We start from the raw sequence: 19,144 nt of genomic DNA, 5'->3' as shown, positions 1-19,144 counted from the left end.
TGCTGTTCAGATAAAAGGAGCGAAAGCTCCAGAGATAGTTGAGAAAGAATCCTGGGCTTGGGGATCCTCAAAGCTATAATGGGTTTTAGCAACCTTAAGGTCCAGTACCTCCAAAGGGCAATGCCTTCTTGGTGCCTCCACCCTGAGAAAGGGGGTATTAGCCTTTATCTCCCAGGGTGCTGTAACTCTACCATTATCAGAGACAACTTAGCACGTAAAGAGCAAAGGCTATGGAGTCTGACAGTCCTGGGATTTAGCTGAAGCCAGTGATTCAAACTCAAACATGCATCAGCATCACCTGAAACCTTTGTTAGAAACCTTGAGAACTTTGGGTTCCTTAGGTCTGGGGTGGGGCCCAAGAAATTCCTTCCAAAGAATTCCCAGGTGATGCTGATGCTTCTCATTAGGGGACCACACTCTGAAAACCACTGCTTTGAGCAAATGACTCACTACTCAGTACCTGTGGACTTCAGTTTCCTTCTTTATAAAATGGGTATAATAACCCCTGTGGTTTAATGGAGTTGTCTTGGCTTAAGGCTTTGGTGTGTCAGATCCAGGGTTCAGTTCCAGCTCTGCTATTTAACACTATGAGCCTTAGGCAAGTTCATTACTGTTTAAACCTCAGTTTCCTCACTTGTAAATCACCAGGGACAATTATAACACTTATTTAATCCTCCCAACATACCAATGAGATAAGATAATGCATATAAATGCATATAATTTCAGATGGAAAAAGGCACATAATGAGCAACAAAGGATAGCTGGTATTATGAATATTAATAATCTAGTAATTATTACATTTTGAGGCTCCAAACTGGGAGGATTAAGTGAGCTCATTGGCTGACACAACAAAAATCAAAAATAATCTCAGTACGCTGAGATAACAGGGTCAAATCTAACACAAAGACAGCACAGATGATATATAAAGTCCTTCACTTGGGCCCCCCAAATCATCTTTACTTGGGCTGAATGAGAAAATTTTAGTTGGAAGCCCTGAGCTCTGCATTAGGCAGATATGTGATGGATATTTGGGGGTTCATTCATACATGAGCAGTGTACTCTGAACCCAGGATTAGAATCTAGAGTGAGGGTGACAGTGGCTCTCTAAACTTCCAGCGATTCAACCTAATGCAGAGTCACATTCATCTTGGAGACCATGCACTCCATGAACATGGATCAAATGGAGACAGAGGTGCCAACTGAGACTTTGAGCTGACTGGAAAACAGAAATGTATCCTGAAGAAGGCTGATGGCTGATCTGGGCTACTCAGCCTGAAGGAATGACCTTCAGGGCACACACATGGCTGAAGTCCAACAGCAAGGGATGGGGGGGTGGGTACTGTAGGAAGAGAAAGACCGACTTTCCTACTTTATGTGACATCAGAGGGCAGCCAAGGGCCATCAATACACTTGACCAATACACTTGTGTGCAAAAACTGGAATAAATGGATGGAAGTTACGTAAAGCAGACTGCAGCTTAAAAGGAGAGAGAATTCACTACCAGAGGAGTTGGGACCAGATATGGGCATGGAGCTAGCAGATCTTCATTGAATTCCAGCTCATCATTGGTTCTCTCATTCATACATTTAAACAAATGCTCAGTGGGTATCAAATGGGCCAGAGAGCTGGGCAGTGGTCAGGGTACATTCTGGTCAGCTTAGGATTTTAGCCTTTCCTTCATGGGCTACAAGGAGCCACTGAAGGGTTTTAAGCAAAAGAAAGGAAGGTCAAGTTGGAATAGTGCAAAGACAGGACAGCAGAAATGTATTTAATTTTATTGAGTTTAGATTTCCTTATTTATGACATCAGGATAATAATTCCTACCTGGTTGCAATGCTTTGAGAATTAGAGATAATATGTGAACAGCGTCTAGCAAAATGACTGCCCCAGCAGGTACCAAACAAAGGCAAGGCATCATTAGCAATCCTTACCATCACACATCATCAGGGGCATAGTTTCCCCAGGGAAGGACACAGCCCAACCAATTTTCCCAGAGACCCATTTCTCCAGCTGGCTCAACATCCTCCTGACAGGGTGCGAGAATCTTCCTGAAGGAGTTTACAGCAACCTCAGCCATTAAATTTTAAAGTCAAGCACTGTGTTCCCCTTTTGAATTTCTTAATTTACATAATATGTTCCTAAAATCATCAGGTTAAAATTTTGCCTGGTGCTTCCCTCTGCCTGCCCCATCTCTGCCAAACCATCCTGCAGGATACCAAGCTTGGACATTCCCTGACATACCTGTGAGGACACCCTTTTAGGAGCTCTGTGGGGTGGAGATCAGAAAGGAATCAGGTTTCAGGACCAACCCTCTTCAGCAGCAGCAAACATCTCTGAGGCTACCACAAGCTCTGAGGCTACTGAATATGTTTTTGGTTGCGTTGGAGGTACAAAGTCAGGGGAAGAATCTTGTGGCTCTTTTTGTAGGAAGGCTGCTCCTGTAGCCCCTATAGGGCTGTGAAAAGATGCTTGTTGTTGGACTACTTGTCCCCCTCCCCAGCTGTGAGCTCTCTGTGTCTGGGGTCATCCCTTTTATCTAGGGCTTGGTTCAGATCAGGGATGCCTGAAGATGGGGCCATCTGGTCTACAGTCCCATCTCCTGTTAGAGCATCGACCAGACAGCTGTCTTCCTGCGGGAGGAGCTTCAGGCTCTCAAGCAGACAGACTTAATTCTATCAAGTTAGACAGAACTAAGAGGAGGCACTGTCCTGCCAGCAGAATGGGCTATTCCCCTTAATCTCCTTTCTCTCCTTCACCTAGCTTTGTGGTGGGCAGAAAGCTAAAGGTTACAGGAAAGACAAAGACGTTCGGTTCTGAAAGGAGAACATCTGGTTTGGAGTCCAGACCTCACTATCTACTCATCACGTGACTTGAGGAAGATCTTGCAATATCTCAGAACACCAGGTTCCTCAACTGTAAAATGGGTTTAGTAATAAACATACCACTATACAGGGTTCTGTGAGGACCGATGAAGATGCGTATCTGAGTGTGCTTATCACAGAGCCCGGCAGCTTGTGGGAATCTGATGGGCTCCCTGCCAGTGCCCAGGCCTGGGACAGGCCTCCATGTGGGACATGGCTATGGTAGTAGCTCCTGCCCGCATGGGAGAAGAGCTGGCTGGCCATCAAGAGAGGAGTGGTGTTCTCCCTCTCTCCTGGCCATGAGTGGCCACCATTTAGACTGCTGAGTGTGGGCTACCATTCATGGTACAGGACAAGGGGCACTGGTTCTGGAGTCAGATAACCCTATTTGGCTTCCAATCCCATCCCCACTCTGTGCGCATGTGATGTTGGGCTTACTTATTTTGGTTCTCTGAAATTCAGTTCCCCCGTTTATGAAGTGGGAATAATATCTAATTTGTTGGGTTCCTAGGAGGCTTAAGAGGGGGATTTATATAGAGCATATGGCCTAATATGTAATGGGTGCCAATGAAAGTTGCCTTCCTATTTGGGCTTTTGCTACTAGAAAGCTCAGAGCCAAACTGGAATATGAAAGTTACCAGTCTACATATTTAGATTGTTTTTTAATATAATAAATTAAATTCTAATACAACCTGGTCTTGACCTTCTTGTCTTCATTTTTGTGTTCCTGACATCTTGATTATTTATTTCTCTTATTATTGTTTTGCTGTAGGTACTGTTATTGAATATGTTCCCAAATTCTATACAGAGCTAGATGGATAGAAGCAAACTGATGTCAGAAGAAATAGACCCTTAACTCTGCAAATGGTTGTATGATTTGGGGCATAGGGTCTCTCTGAACCTCAGTTTCCTCATCTGTAGGATGGGGGTGATAATAAACATACAAGCTTTCTTTTGGTGCAGGAATAAGGATCTATGGCTCCAATATTCTGCAAAAGGACTTTTGTAAACTATGAAAAACTCAGTAGAAACACATTATATGCAAGACAATGCCCATTTTTATTCATCGGTATAATTATTCCCCTCCCCAAACTGTGCTCAGGACTCATGGCACAGGGACTGGCATGTACCAAGTGTTGGGCAAGTGGCCACTGAAACTCACCTCCAGGGCCTCAACCATGCCTATATCCTTACTTAGAGAGCAGAGAGCTCGATGGCCCAGCCTCTGATGCTGCTTAGAAACCAATTGCCTTCACACCCACCAGATATGCAGCCTTTCAGTACAATGGAAGCAAAACAATGAAGACAGAGTTTACCAACAGCACCCAGAGGGCAAGTGAGTCTGTCAGATGCCAGCATGGGAAGCCTAGACAACTGAGCTCCACGCTGAGATAGGGAAACTGAAGGACTCCACAAAAACCTGTTTTTATCCTTTGCTAGGACCTGCACCCCACTCTACACACGCCTCACAATGCAAACAGTGTATGTTTTCCTTGTAAGGGACAAGGGGTTATTGGTTTCCTTAGAACAGAGAATGACCAGACCACCAGCACTAGACGTCTCCATGCCAATACCCACCCCCTCCAAGTAATAACAGCTGGGCCCCTGGCTTTGTTCCAACCAGTTCCTGGATGCCCAAGGGGACACGTACACCAGACTATAATTGCCAATAAAAAAGCTCCAGGCCCCAAATAAAGATGAGACTCCTTCACTGAGTCTCCCGGATACTCGGCACTTTCTTTACATGTTCGATAAACTCTGCTTTCACCTCCTGCTGGCCCGTGTTTGATTTCTATCCTGCGCACAGCCAGGGACCTTCTTGGCTGGTCCCGCAGGAACCCCTCTGGTCCTTGGACCTGGCCTGCCAGCAGGCATCACTAGCACAGAAATTCAACAGGGATTTGTTTTGAAGCACTTTGATTTGGACTGAAAATGAACACAGAGAAGATGATACCATGAACAACAGATATAAAGAAAAAGATTTAAGCATGGGTGTAAAAAGATAGCACCAGAAGAAAGACTTGGAAAAATTATCCCAGTGAGTGAAAGATCTTAAAAAAAAAAAAAAAAAGTAAATAAATAATAATCAGGTACACAGGGCAATAAGATCAAAATGAGATTACTTAATAAAAGCCAGCCATTTCTTTAAACTGAAAACAATGCATGTTGTTTGTCCTTTAAATGTGACATGCACTTCTTTTTCAAGAATGCTGAAGCACTCCAAAGCAAAGGCCCACACCTGACAATGGCAAAGGCCCCATCACCCTTGCTTCCCAGAGGTCATTGCTCCTATACAAAATCTGGAAGCTTGACAGAATGGATGCTGTGGAACAGCAACAGTTATTTGGAATAGAAAACCCCTGAAAATCAACCTATGCAGGGAGATGCAGAATTTGAATCAGGCAGGAGCCCACCTGTTCAATAATGAAATAATTGCTCAGGGCACATTCTTCGTAATCTTTTCTGATGTGACATCTATTCTTGTACTCTGTCTTTCTCCTGCTTCCTTAACATTTGCAAATAATCTCAGGGCCTCCTAAAGCCGCTGCAGAAGCCAGACAGTCACTTCCCTAATGCCAAGAAAATAGATTCAATTTTACATACATCAGGGTGATTTCAGAAGCAATTTCTACATCTCTAGTGTAAGCATTACTTATATTTTTTTCCCCTCAAATCTCATCCCAGCGGTTCCACAGGGCATTTTAAAGGTACCTGATGCATTCCAGGGTATTAAAAAGAATCCCCAGAGCGTGTTTGTGGCTATAGCCTGAGGACACCAGATGCATAGATAGAGTACTAAAATATTCAGTGACTCAAACAAATGCAAAATTTCTTAATAATTGAGTATACTGTCAACTGAACTTTTTTTCAATTTCAATGTCTTTTTTTAAAAGCAACGCCATTAAAAGGTATGTGTGTGTGTATCTGTGTGTGTATGCATATAAAACAAACACACATATCAATCATTTGGAAATATTGTCTCTAGACTTGAAAATGTCTGATTAGATTCTACTAGATAGGATTTCTCCTCCTCTTTGGCTGGCTAATCTACCTTGGTCTTGGATGCTTTCCTCTTAAGAGTTTAAGTTTTAGCCCTGGGGAATACAGTGATGTTTCCCCCTTGAAATCAGTGTTCCCCCCAAGAAATCAGTGTTACCCAGGTTTCCACTTGTGATCAGAAAACTTAAGATCAAATACCTAGAATTTCGAGGTCATGTATCTTTGACTATAATAGTTTTGGCATTCAGACTTCCCAGAAGTCTTTCCATTTTGACATTCAGCCTTCCCAGGCATTTTTACACATGGAAAAAAGGTGTGCACAAGAATCTGGCCTATATAGGAAAGGTCTGGGGTGAATGGGTATCACTTGGCCAGGATTGTCTATCAGCTAGACTTGTTATTGAACTTCCTTTCTCCCAGGGAAAGCAGGAGAATCAGTGACAGATGAATATAGATAGAGACTCTCAGGGATCTTCAGATGGGCCTTTCTTTCAGGACACACCAAGTCCATTTCCTTGTCAACCCTTTTTCTGCCTCTCCTGGCTGCCTATGTCCCTATCGCCTTTTTCTGGGCCCAAGGGAATGTATGAATCCCAGCGATTCATCTGGGTTGAGAAAGGAAAAAGAGCTGGCTTCGTGGGTAGGCAGACTGCACACTTGCTCTGCTCTCTGAGGAAAATGCAAGTTAAATATTTGCTCATGAAATAATCAGTATGCACTGTTAGACTTTGTCTTTAAAAGCCATTACACAATCTTAAGAAGTGTGCAGACTTAGCATTGCCAATAACGGGCAAAATGATAGCATTTGTCTGTTGAAATGATGCAAAGGGAAGGACATGATGCCACCTATGTTGAATTTTTGCCAACATGTTAACCTGAGTGCAATCATGGTGAAGAAAATCAGATAAATCTGGATTTTGCCCCATTCTAGGAGACAACTGGCTTAGACTTAAAATGTGTCGATGCCCTGATAGAAAAAAAAAAGGAGGGAGGGCCGGCTGTTCTAGATGAAAAGTGATGGAGAGACATGATGACCAAGTATAATGTGAGTACCTGAGTGGACCCTGGATTAAAGCAGCAGCAACAACAACAACAACAATAAATATTTTAGGACCAGTGAGGAAATTTAACTATATGCTGGTATATTCGATACTGAAATAAGGTTACATTTCTTGGGTCAGATAATTTTATAAAGGTTACGTTGAAGAGTTTTCCTAGTTCTTAGGAATTCTCTGGACGTAGAGTGCCATGATGTCTGCAACCTACTTCTAAATGGTTCTGAAAATTTTATAAAATTTTTATATAATTTTATATAATATAATTATATACAGGATATTTTTATATATGTATACATATATAATATATAGTATGGAGTGAGAGAGTGTGTGTGTACAAATATTGCAAATGTGAATAATTGGTGAGTCTAGGTACAAGGTAAAGAAATATTCATTTTACTATTTTCTCAACCTTTTTATAGGTTTAAAACTAATCTCCTTCCCAAGGCGGCATGTCAATATTTGAAAATGGCTATTGCCTCCCTCAAAGTTCAGTGTTCTTAATCAGTGTGCCTGTAAGAACCGTCTAAGTGGCTTTTACAAAATCCACATCCCACCTTACCCCTCCCCTCATCTCCCTACCTCTCTTCCCTCAGGAGATTGTGATTTAGTCAGTAAGGTGTAGGGCCTACATATGTGTATTGTGAAAACTTTCTCAGAGGAGTTCTGTGCTATACTTAAGATGAGCAATCATGGGTCTAAGTTACCCTCAGAACATGGATCCATCAGGAATTAGCTATGCAACTCTGAGAAGGTCAGCCGCATGCACTGAACCTTGGCTACCTTACCTATAAAATGGGAACAATCATATGCAGTATCTCATGGGGCCATGGTGAGGACGAAGATGGTCTATAAATATTTGTTTCCTTTCTATCTTCATTTTCTCATAGAACCCCCCCCAACTGATCATATCTAAGTGATTTTTACAAATTATGGTTTCTTCCATTTGCCACACACTGTGTAGAGGACATTCATTTGTCTACGCTCACATTCCTTTAGATTTCCTGAATTCCCTAATCTGGAGCAGAGGCTGGGGAATCTAGCATTTCTATTAAATCTAGGAAAAAGAATTGTCTTAGAGAGATGAGAACAAAAGTTAGTTTTAGGTTACCAGTCTTAAGATTTTCCTTTGGATAAGGTTTAACTCTGAAATCTTCTATCTGAGCCTCAGTTTCCTAAGCACTCAAAACAGAGATGGCAATTAGTGGCACACCTACCTAACATGGTTTATAGGAAACACCATTTTCAAAACTGTAAGACACTCATTTCAATGCGGCATGTTTTTCTCCTTATGGGCATAACTATGTCCTCTTTTTTTTTTTTTTTAAACTACTACTATTAGTTTTAACCTGTATCTATTTATTTCCACAAGCAGTTAATATGGCTTGCCCCATTTCCATTTGCTTTGGGGGAATATTCTTAAATCCTCCTTTTCCCTCAAGATGGGCTGCCCCAAGTCCTTGCCAGGGAGAACATTCATCCTTGGAACATCCAAGGAAGCATCCCGAACCCATACCCTACAGCATCTGACCACTGTGAGGGGTCCACAGCAGAGGTACCAGGGTCAAGCTGAACCATGGATGTTCCCTTCCCCTTAGCTGGGTCAACTTACTGAATCCATTAACATCCTGAGAGCTAGAGGAGAAGCCTTCATCGTTGTGACTGGCGCTGAGCTTGGTGGTAGGTTTGTCGGCTGAGGCCACAGGCCCCATCTCCCTCTGGGCTCCACTCTGTGTCTCCTTCTGCTTCTTGGCCAGCTTCCTTTGGGACATGTGCAAGGGGAAAAAATCACAGTCAGATGGTTCCAGCTGCATTAAAGCATTGGAAAGATCAGATTGTTCTTCCGCCCTACCCATCATCCTCAACCCCCAAACCTGGTTCATTCTCCAGGAACAGAGAGTCAAGATGGGTCCTCCAATGTCAAGGTGGAATAAGCCTAAATCCTCCTGAAACCATCAATGGCTTTCATTTACTTGGAAATATGAGGCTTATTCTGGATCATCTCCAACAACAGGTATGTTCTTTACTTGAGCTTAAAATCAGAAATCAATGAGACTTGCATGATGCTTCCTTGCTCTTCTTTCGAAGTGGGGAAGAAGCTGAGTGGCCCTTTCTGTTCTCATGGCTCTGAATGAGATTCAAAATGGAGTCTGACCTTTCTCAGGGACTAAGCTAATAAAATAACACGCCAAACAATGGACAACTGAAGTAGAGACTTGTGGTTGGTGAAGGGTGAGGGTGAGGGTGAGGGTTAGTTAGTCCTGTAGCTCGAAAGGAGAAATTTAAAGCTGAACTTGATGCCTGACAATCATTCATAGGAATGAAAGACCTTCAGAACCAGATGGGCATTTATAATAATACTAGTTTAAATCAGTGATTTCCAAACTGTGATGGAAATTAGAATCATTTTGAGAGCTGATAAAAGCACGCAGAGGCCCCAGCTCATGGAGGTAGGGCAGGGTTAGGCCTGTGCATGGCCACCTAGTTCCCCAGGTCATTATGACACCATCTACTGGATGTTAAAACCATTGGTTTTGGCATCAGGAAGACCTGGGTTCATATACTATCTCCGCCACCTGCCAGCTGCATGACCCAGGGCCAGTTCTTTAACCTCTTTAAGTTCTGAACTCGTCCTCTGGGTACATCAGTCAACAATGGGACCAAGCTCCTAGGCCTGTGATGATTAACTGAGATCATATGTGAAACACATGGAATACAGCACCTGGCACACAGTGAACATTCAACACGTGACAGCTGCATCCTTGTTTTTATATCATCCCAGCTGGTCCAACCACATTCTAATGTCCAAATCCCCCTTCAAGAGACCCACTGTGAAATCTCTGGATATCAAGTGGTAGAGATTTGGACGCCTCCCCAGGCAGCTGAAGGTTTATAAAGTCCTTCATATAGATTTGAAACCTACTTCTCTTAAATTTTAACTGGTTGTTCTTAGATCATTAGAAGTACAAAAATATTACTAACCCCTCTTGCATATGACAGTTTTTCAAACATTTCTAAAAAAACAAAGCAGTCCCTCTGAGATTTCCCCACATTTCCAATTCTAAATATAGCTATTATGTTCCTGTGATACGGAAGGTGATGGACACATTAAATATCTTGGGGGTAAATTATCCCAGGTCTCTTGCTCCATTTTCCATAGGACTTGGTTTCAACTTCAATCTTAATCACTCCTATATCAACATGGAAACAACAGATCTCCCAGAGGAGTCAAATTCAGGAAAAATTTTTCCAAAATTGAGCCTGCCTGGTCATGAAATATGCAGTTTCAAGAGGAATGATCTCCCTATCAGAGGAGGTATGAAATGAAAAGATAAAACCTAGACACAGAAGTATTTTAGGGGAATTCATCTAGGATGAATTCTAGTTTGATAGTATGGGGAGTAACACCCTTCCCATGGATCCCTGGATCTAGAGGTGGACTGCACGGAAGAATGACAGATGGCATACTCAAGTGAGAATGATTTGGGGAGACTTTATTTCCAAAAGGACTACTGACAAAAGTAAGAAGGGTGAAGGGGAACCTAAGGTCCACTATAGTGACAGGTGAGTTGTTGGCCACCCACGTGTCCAGAGGGACAAGCAGAGGAAGCAGTCACTGGCACCCTGAAGGAGAGAGTTGTGAAGATAAGACCACCGGCTCAGAAGCAGCAGCCTTCTCTCGAGGAACTCAGTTGATCCTCACATGGCAGGAACAAGAGGCATCAACACCCTGGCTACATCCTCTTCTCTCCCCCTGACCAATGAACAGTGGGTCTCATTTGCTCAACCCAACTGGAAGCTAGAGGCATGGAGTCCAGGTAGTGCTAGCTCTGGAAGCAGAGAGCTCAGTGGAGAACCAGGCAAAGGAATCTGGATCCAGGAAACCCCCGCCAAGAAGAGAATTTTATCTCCCCCATTTCGGCCACAATTTGAAGACAAATGCAGCCTAAAATGGAACCCAAGTACCCTCCCTCCCTCCTTCTCTCGTTCCCTCCCTCCCATCTTTCCTCCTTCCCTCCCCTCCTCCTCCTCTCCTTCCCTTCCCTTTCATTCCCTCCCTTCCTTCCCTCCTTTCCTTTCCTTATTTTCCTTCCTTTCTTTCCCTCTTTCCTTCCTTTCTTTCTTCTCTCCCTCCCTCCCTTTTTTCCTTTCTTTTCCGTTTTTCCCCCCACTGGCTTGAGAAAAGAGGGGTTCTTGGGAATAGGAATGCGTCTTTTGTATATAATGCTCTAGCCACAGGCATTCTGTTCCAGGAGTCAAACTATTCCTGGTAGACAGAAAAACAACCAGAAAGGAAGTACTGGATCAGTGTTGGCAGTCAGACAGGGGCCAGGGGGAGTGCCAACGAAGGAAAAATGAGTGGGTCTACTGCTGATGACATTTTGAAATTTTATTCTTCATTTATTATCAAAAAGGAGTGTGTTTAAAAATGTATATGTGACCTTCTTAATCATAAATTTGAAAAGATATACAGCAGATCCTTTGCCTCTATCTAAGCTCTGCTCACATTGCCCTGGCAGGAAATAAAAGGAAATCCAATAAGAAAGTTAACTTTAAAACTATAAGTGAGTGTGTACAAGAGGCTTTGATATTTCCGTAGGGGCATAACTCCCAACCAATCCCATTCCATTAGGGGTAAAATAATACGGAGAGAGTTGTCTTGGGCACAAGTCATTCATTTCCAAAGGAATAATAATAATAAAAAAGGCCTTGCTGCATCTGTGAAAAATGGCCTTTTATTGAAATGTTTGGGTAGCTCTGAAAACCTGGATGAAAAATGAAAAATTGAACTTCTCTGAAACATAGATATTTAAAAACTCAACAACCAACTGAGTTGTAAAAACTAAGGAGTATGGCATCCTTAGTATTCAGCCCATGGTTGACACTATGTGTTCACGCTGATGATGCTATATAATAATCTAAAAATGTACAGACAGGTGTTTTAGCAGCTGGAAAACACAGCTACAAAGTAGAAATAGAAGGAAGGGATGTGGAAAGAAAGAAAACATAAAACTATAGTTTTGGGATCTATATTCTATCAGAATTTAAAATTTAAGAATTAAAAAACCATCTTGGTAAAACAGGAAAAATCATTTTATTCCTATAGCCATCGAGTTAACTCAGACCCCCCTCCCTGTTTTTCCTTAAGAGAAGGGGGGAAATCCAAGCCTATGAATAGGGCATGAAAGACCCGTAGGCTATGGCTCTAGGCTTCAACTCAGCCTTATCTTCCATACACACCTTCTCTTAGGGAACACCAGCCACCTCATCTTCACCCCCCAACCATTCCTCAATACTATACATTCCTTAATATGTCCCCATTCTTCTCCACTGGCCCCTCCTCTCCATCCTTCAAGGCTCAGTGTCATTCAAATGTCACATCTCCTTGAAGGTTTCTCTTGCTCCTCTACATAGATTTGTGATTTTCTCTTCTTGGTTGACTCATTCACTGAACAAATATTTATTGAGCACCTACATGTACCGGCTTCTGCTAGAGGTAAGATCACAGTGACAAATGCCAGACATGACCCTGACCTTCACAGAGCACGGAGACTAACGGCAAAGACAGATGCTAAACAGATAAATACAGACACAGCTATAAAATCACGAAAGTGATGAAAGCCAGGGAGAAGAAATGCATGGAGCTAAGAAACACCAATGGTTGGTCTGAACCTTCTCAGATCAAGGAAGGCCTCATTGCCATGCCAGCTAAGCACCTGTTTAGTTGAATTGCAGGGATCCAACTCTCCCACCCACTAGGGCAAGAGCCTCTTGGGTGAAGGGTTTTTGACTTCTCGCACCTACTCTGATTTCTTGCTGAGTGTCTGGCACACAGCCAGTGCTCAATAAATTTGTTGTACAAATTTATATTTAAAAGTCTACAATTTGAAGTGCAGAAGAGATTGCCATCCTACTCCGACTGCAAATTATAACCACTTTAAAAAAAGATACATACAAGGAAAGAGGAAGAAAAACTTGCACAAAATTAGTTTGTGACCTGAAATATTTCTACTTATGAATATTTCTGGCTGACAACTTAGCATTTTCTTCCGGTAGTTGTCACAGAATTCTTGGGATGTTTGCAGAATTAATGGAATGCTCACAGAAATCAGATTTTTTTTTTCCCTCAAAGCCCACAGTATAGCCATAGCTATAAAATGTTTTTTTTTAATCACATAAAATAGTTACATGATACATGGGAGAGTCACATAACTTATGGAATCTTCAGATCCTTCAAGATTCAAGTACTTGTGACTTATGAAACTTCGAATTTTTTTCTCTAGTTGTTCTGAGATTCTTGCCAACTGGGTCACACAATTTCACCAGTAGGGGGTACCAGAAGCTGGTAAAAAGAGAGCACTCATAAGCCTATCTATTCCTCTGCAGGGACATTTCTAGAGCCGAAGAACATTTTAAGACATAGCAATCCGAAGTTTACTGTTTCTGACAGGCGGGGACAATGTGATGTGACCATAGCTCTTGGCATTCTTTCTTCTAACAGATCATTCTGAGGTCTTTCTGACCTTTGCTTGTTAGCTGAGTGAGGGTAGGTGGCAGGGGATGTGCCCATGATGGACCGTGAGTCCTATGATTTATTCTGAGCACCACTCTTTATAAGGGATAGTGGCAGGTGGAATGACTCAAGGGAGAGGAATGCGGGGCTGTGAAGGGTTCTGAAATCATGCTCTGAGAGAAGAAATGTCTGAAACAATGGGGATTATTTTTCAAGGAGAAGGAATATTCAGGAATGCCCTCTTCACATATCTGACTGTCTGGCTCTGTTGTGGCCCCAGGGGCAGAATTAGAACCAGGTTGGCTTGAAACAAGGAAGAAAGAACAAAGTACAATTGCTTGGGTCTCTTTTGGAAGCACCTAATGCCTGACTGTCCTTCCCATTTTTAATTCTTTGGTAACCTTCTCTACACCTTTTAAGTCCCGACTCAAATGTCCCCTACTCGTCTCCTTCCCAAAGTTAGTAGTTTCTTCCTCTTTGCACATTAATTTGTTGGAAAAATATTTAATGAGCCCTTACTTTGTGCCAGTGGCTGTTAGAAAGAGATCATGATGTAAAAAGCCAGGCATGACCCTTGCCCTGTTTGGGCTTTTGGAAGTAACGCATAGCCCCTCATTGGCAAAGTTCCAGTAGAGACTGAAAAGCCACCTGGAATAGAGGTGGTAGGGAATTGACCATCTGGATCCTGAAAAACCCTTGAATCTTTTCTGGGCTGGGAACAGGAGGCTCCAGCCAATGGGGGGAGAGTGTTGGGGCCTCCACCTAGGATTTTTCCCTAAATGTGAAGAGCTATGCCCATGCTCCTGGGGAGGCATGGATAAGGCACTCTTTCTTTTCCACATAGGGCTCATCCTCTGTTGGTATCTCTAGACAGTTTCCTGGGAAGCCACAAAGATTAGATAGAACACTGGAGCCAGAGAGAAATCCTCAGCCCATAGGAGGTGGACAAAGAAAATACAGAGCTGAGACTCTACTCCTATTAAAAGGCGGCACTGTACCCTTTGAAGCCAGGATGCTTCTGTGCTGACATGATCAGATCTCTAATTAAAGTGATGCATCAGAACTATAAGGGAATGGTACCAGCCTCTCAGTTTTTTCAAGAAAAAGCAGGCCTGGACAGGGGAGGGGCTTAGCCAAGGCACACAGCACAATGGCAGAAGCCACAGGACCCAAACCCTGCTTTCTACCTGCCAGTGCACCTGTTCCAACATTCCTCCACCTCTCTTTTCAGAATGAAATTAGAAGTGCAAATTCAGTCCATGGCACATATGATTTTAGTCCCTTATGAATGCAGCAAAACCTCATTAATCCAAACCTCACTAATTCAGAACTACTGTAACTGAGGCAGAGGCTGGGCTTTACCACATTAGAGTTGGTAGTATAAATGAGGATATGGGTATGTGCAGAATTCAAAGGAGAACACACCTCTTTCTCTTACATCAGGAGGCAGAATGGCAAAGCAGTTAACACACTGGCTTTGGTGCCAGACAGCCTGGCATCAAAACCTGGCACCATCTCAGACTAGCTGTGTGAGCTCTTACAAGTACTCATCCGTCGGCATGTCAGTTTCCTCCAGTCTGAAAAGTAGGTAACAGTAGTACTTTCCCAGAAAGTGGCTGCAAAATTAAATGGTATGTGGCTAGCAAAGCATTTTTCCCAGAGAATCGTACACAGTAAGCACTCAATACATGTTCTCTGGTAATCTTTTAAATATAAGGAGTAGCCATGTTAATTTAAATGGCCTCATTATTTATGAAACATGAATCCTTTAGAGCAGATGCTCTGAAGAATGCCTTTTCTCTAAAAATGTTCTTTGATGTATTCTAGAGCAGTGCTGCTCGACCTTGGCTGCACGAATCGTTTGGGGACCTTCAAAAACTATTGGTGAGATTCTAGTTTAATTGGTCTGGGGTGCAGCCTGGGCGTGTGGGTTTTCAGAAGCTCTCCAGGTGATTATAAACGTGCCACCGAGCTTGAGCACCACTGATGTAGAACAGGGTTGTCTCTGGACCAGCAGCATCAGCTTCACCTGGGAACATATTAGAAATGCAATTTCCCTGGCCCCACCCCTGACCTACTGACTAAGAAACTCTGGATGATTAATAATCTCTTCGGGCAGTTCTAATGCATGCTGAAGTTTAAAGACCCGGATGTTTGAGAACCCACTCCTTAGCTGGTCTGAATCAGTGAGGAGTCCCTATCATCCTTCACCTGTGGAAGTGGAGGAGCAGGAGGCAGGTGACTTGGCTGCCAGCCTCAGGGGTCCAAATATCTTCCTGTTACCAGAGACATGCCCTTTCCCCTTACTGGGTATTGATTTCTCTACAGGGGGTAGTTGGCATCTTAGAACCAAGGCAGTAACAGATGCTATTTAAATGACTGTTACTGTTTGCAGGGTGTCCCCCTAAAATATATGTTAAAGTCCTAACCTTTGATACCTGTGAACGACCTTACTTGGAAATGAGGTCTTTAAAGATGTAATCAAGTTAAGATGAAGTCATCAGAGTGGGCTCTACTCCAACTGGTCTGGTATCCTTATAAGAAAAGGGAAATTTGGATGGAGACACACATGGAGAAGGCATATGATGACAGAGGCAGAGAACGGAGTGAGGCAACTAGAAGCCAAGGATTGCCAGCAGCCACCAGAAACTTGGAAGAAGCAAGGAAGGATTCTACCCAGAGTTCCAGAGGGAGAATGACCCTGTGACATATGGATTTCAGACTTCTACCCTTTGGAACTCTGAGAGACTAAGTCCGTTTGTTTTCTTTTTTTTCCCCCCAGCCATCCAGTTGGTGGTATTTTGTTATGGAGCCCTAGGAAATGAATACAAGATCCATGAAATACTAAATCCCAAATCCATTTCATTTATTTAATAAACATGTAAACAGCACTTATTCCATGCTAGGCACTATTAAGGCTACTACAAACACAATGTGTTAGCTCCTTTAATTCTCCTAAATACTGTAGGAGATTGGTAAACACATCCCCATTTCACAGATGAGAGGGAGAGGCAGAGAGCGTGGAAGAAATTCATGGAAAGTCACCCAGGCTTTAGGAGACAGAGCTGGGATTCAAACTCAGACAGTCAGGCTTCTGAATGTTCTCTAAGATTCCTTGCTGTGTCATGCTTAGCCAAGGACCTATATGTATCCACCCTTGTCCCAAAGCTTTCTCAGCTGGGTCCCTTCCTTTCCAGGCAAAAACGCACTCACATACATATGCACACACGTGCAGGCAGAAAGCTCACACTCACATCTGCTCACATCCTGCAGGCAATGCACATTGGGTCAGCCCATTACTTCTTTTGGGTACCGATTCTAGAACATAGCTGGCGGGTCCTTCCTCCTCCACCCCCATCACCCTAGCCTGGGGCTTCTATGTGTTTCCACTGGAATGGCGAAGTTATAGAAATAACCACAGCAGATGCCACCACAATTTGAAAGACTGAAGGATCCCAGCCACTGCCTGTCACCTCCATCTCTCTGCTGTCTTGCTCTCCATGTGTATGACTCTACCTGTCTGCCTCTGCTTCCCTCTTCCTTGTGGCTGCCCCTCTCTCTTTCTTGCCCAGGTGGGCTCTCCTATGTATTATGCTCTTTTCACAAAGGACAGAGTCAGATTTAGTCTGACCGTCGTCTAGCAGGCTGGCAGGGGAACCAGTGCAGAAGAAGGCCTAAGACAGATGCTAGGCCCTCCTCCCACTGCCCACATGGCCACACTATCTCTTGGACCCTGCAGCAGAACCCAGAGGGAACAGCATGGGCTCTGGAGCCAAGAGTGCCTTGGTTCAAGTCCCAGCTCCAGTATTTACTAGCTATGTGGCCTTGGACAGTTTAGCTTCTTTACAACTCAGTTTCCTTATCTTTAAAATAGGGGGTACTTACAGTGAATGCTTATGACAACTGTTTCAATAGCTACTAACTTACAAATACTAATGAACTTACGACAGGATGTGTCACCTACCAGATAAGCTCTGTGTTAAGTGTTTGTTAAATAATAAACAACGAGAAGGGAGTAACTGCCTCATAGGAAAGTGAGGACAGAATCTTTGGCTGAGACAGTGCTGAGTTCCCGAAGTGCTTTCAGGCCACTGAGCTCTGAACCTCTGGGCAAAGCGAACAGCCCTCTGCTGTTGATTCTGTGGAAATGGACTGTGGCTCCAGGCTAACCTGATTCTAACAAGCTGCTGAATCCTACTTGCGTCTCCGCCTCTGAGACTATCAGACTCAGTTTCCTTCTCTGTAAAATGGTATTTGATAGGCCCTTGTTCACAGAGTGACTACGATGATTAGAAATAGTAAGTGTACATTCCTGGCATGGTCTTTGGTACGTAAGAAACACTCCACAAATGCCAGTTCTTTTTCTCTCCCTTCTTCACACTGGCAGTCCGCATGCTTTTCCCCTGCTTTATTTTTACCTTAATTTTGTGTTTGATCTTCTCCCTGAGATGAACACTCCAGGGAACCAAAATGACTACTTTTTCTCCCGGCACCCTGCCCTACTCCATCCATACCTTGCTTACACAACCACAAACCAAGCCAGACTCTCAGGCAGATGTTTTGCTCCCAGTCCTGTTCTGACCCTCATTACAGGTTACAGAGTCTTGGATTCTCTGGGCTGGAATGGCCTTTGGGGCTCTCGAGACATTCTCCCACCATGGCTGGAAGGTCCCTTGCAACATCCCCCAACAAGTGGACATGCAGGTCCTGATTGTCAACTCCAGTGACAGGGACTTGTCATGTCTCCAGGCAGCCTCTTCCCAGAGAGGCAGGTCCCTAGATGGGGATGTTCTCCTCTGAGCTGAGGCTGAGCTGAACTATGTCTCCTGTCCATGCCCTCTTGGATGCCCTGGGTTGGGCTGCCTGTTCTACCCAACCAGCCTATACATGGATGGATGGATGGATGACCACAAAGCCTTCAGACTTTACTAAACTCTTCTAAACCATCTCTCCTCCTTCCTGAGGCTCTGCAGCTATTCCTTCCCTAGTTCACTGAACCACCTTTTGTACTCCACATCCCTGTGCCCACACCTCTTCTCAGACCTTGACCCAGGGCCCTCTCTTTCTCCCCCTCCCCCCACCCTACTACAGGCCTTTGGCTCCCTCCAGAAACCACGATGGCCTGCTGGATGGCCAGCCCCCGGGGTCATCTCCCCTGCTAGACTGTGACCACACCAGCAGGGGCCATGCTGGCCTCGGGCGCTTCCCACTCCCCAGGGCCTCACGCAGTTGCTGGCACAAGCACCTGCTGAATAAACGTATAAACAGATCACAAGCCCTTTAAGTTCCGTCTCGAGCACTATGTCTTCCAGGAGGCCTTTTCTGATCTCTCCCTGATGGGACATACTTTACCTACATTTCATCTCCTAGTCATCTTCCTGCTGTTCTCACCATCCTTCATTATAACGGCTTCCATAACATCCATTAGTTCACTTTTCCCTAGCACCTAGTTCAGCACTTGGCACAACGTTGTAAAAGCTTTAAAAATGTTTACTGACTAAATGAATGAATGAATGAGTAACACGTTTAATTCCTTTATTGTTGCTCTGTCCCATATTTGAGCATCCCCATGACTTAGACCTGACACTTTTAATCTATTTCTGCACCAAGTGTCTGTACTGGAACAGGTCCTTCTTATTATTCTACAGGAGGGCCTTTCTCTACGGATGGTGCACGATGGAGATTCTCAAACCTGAGGGTGCGCCAGAATCACC

At 43.7% G+C, this 19,144-nt stretch overlaps 1 protein-coding gene across 9 annotated transcripts in view; it reads right to left on the bottom strand.

The window, feature by feature from the left end:
* Positions 1-19,144, bottom strand: part of PTPRT (protein tyrosine phosphatase receptor type T) — a 793,719-nt gene that overhangs the window by 128,392 nt on the left and 646,183 nt on the right. For 5 of the 9 annotated variants that reach the window (XM_040447029.1, XM_040447037.1, XM_040447031.1 and 2 more), the window contains exon 16: positions 8,529-8,686. In XM_040447029.1, coding sequence (XP_040302963.1) covers positions 8,529-8,686 — 158 coding nt within the window. The remainder of the gene's footprint in view (positions 1-8,528; positions 8,687-19,144) is intronic. The other 4 variants (XM_040447032.1, XM_040447034.1, XM_040447036.1 and 1 more) reach the window with 1 other exon arrangement.

This window comes from Herpailurus yagouaroundi, unplaced genomic scaffold, assembly GCF_014898765.1.
Source record: "Herpailurus yagouaroundi ecotype Mexico unplaced genomic scaffold, PumYag 196, whole genome shotgun sequence".
Classification (NCBI taxonomy): Eukaryota; Metazoa; Chordata; class Mammalia; order Carnivora; family Felidae; genus Herpailurus; species Herpailurus yagouaroundi.
The sequence above is the reverse complement of the archived record's forward strand: the minus strand, read 5'-3'. Positions and strand labels throughout refer to the sequence as shown.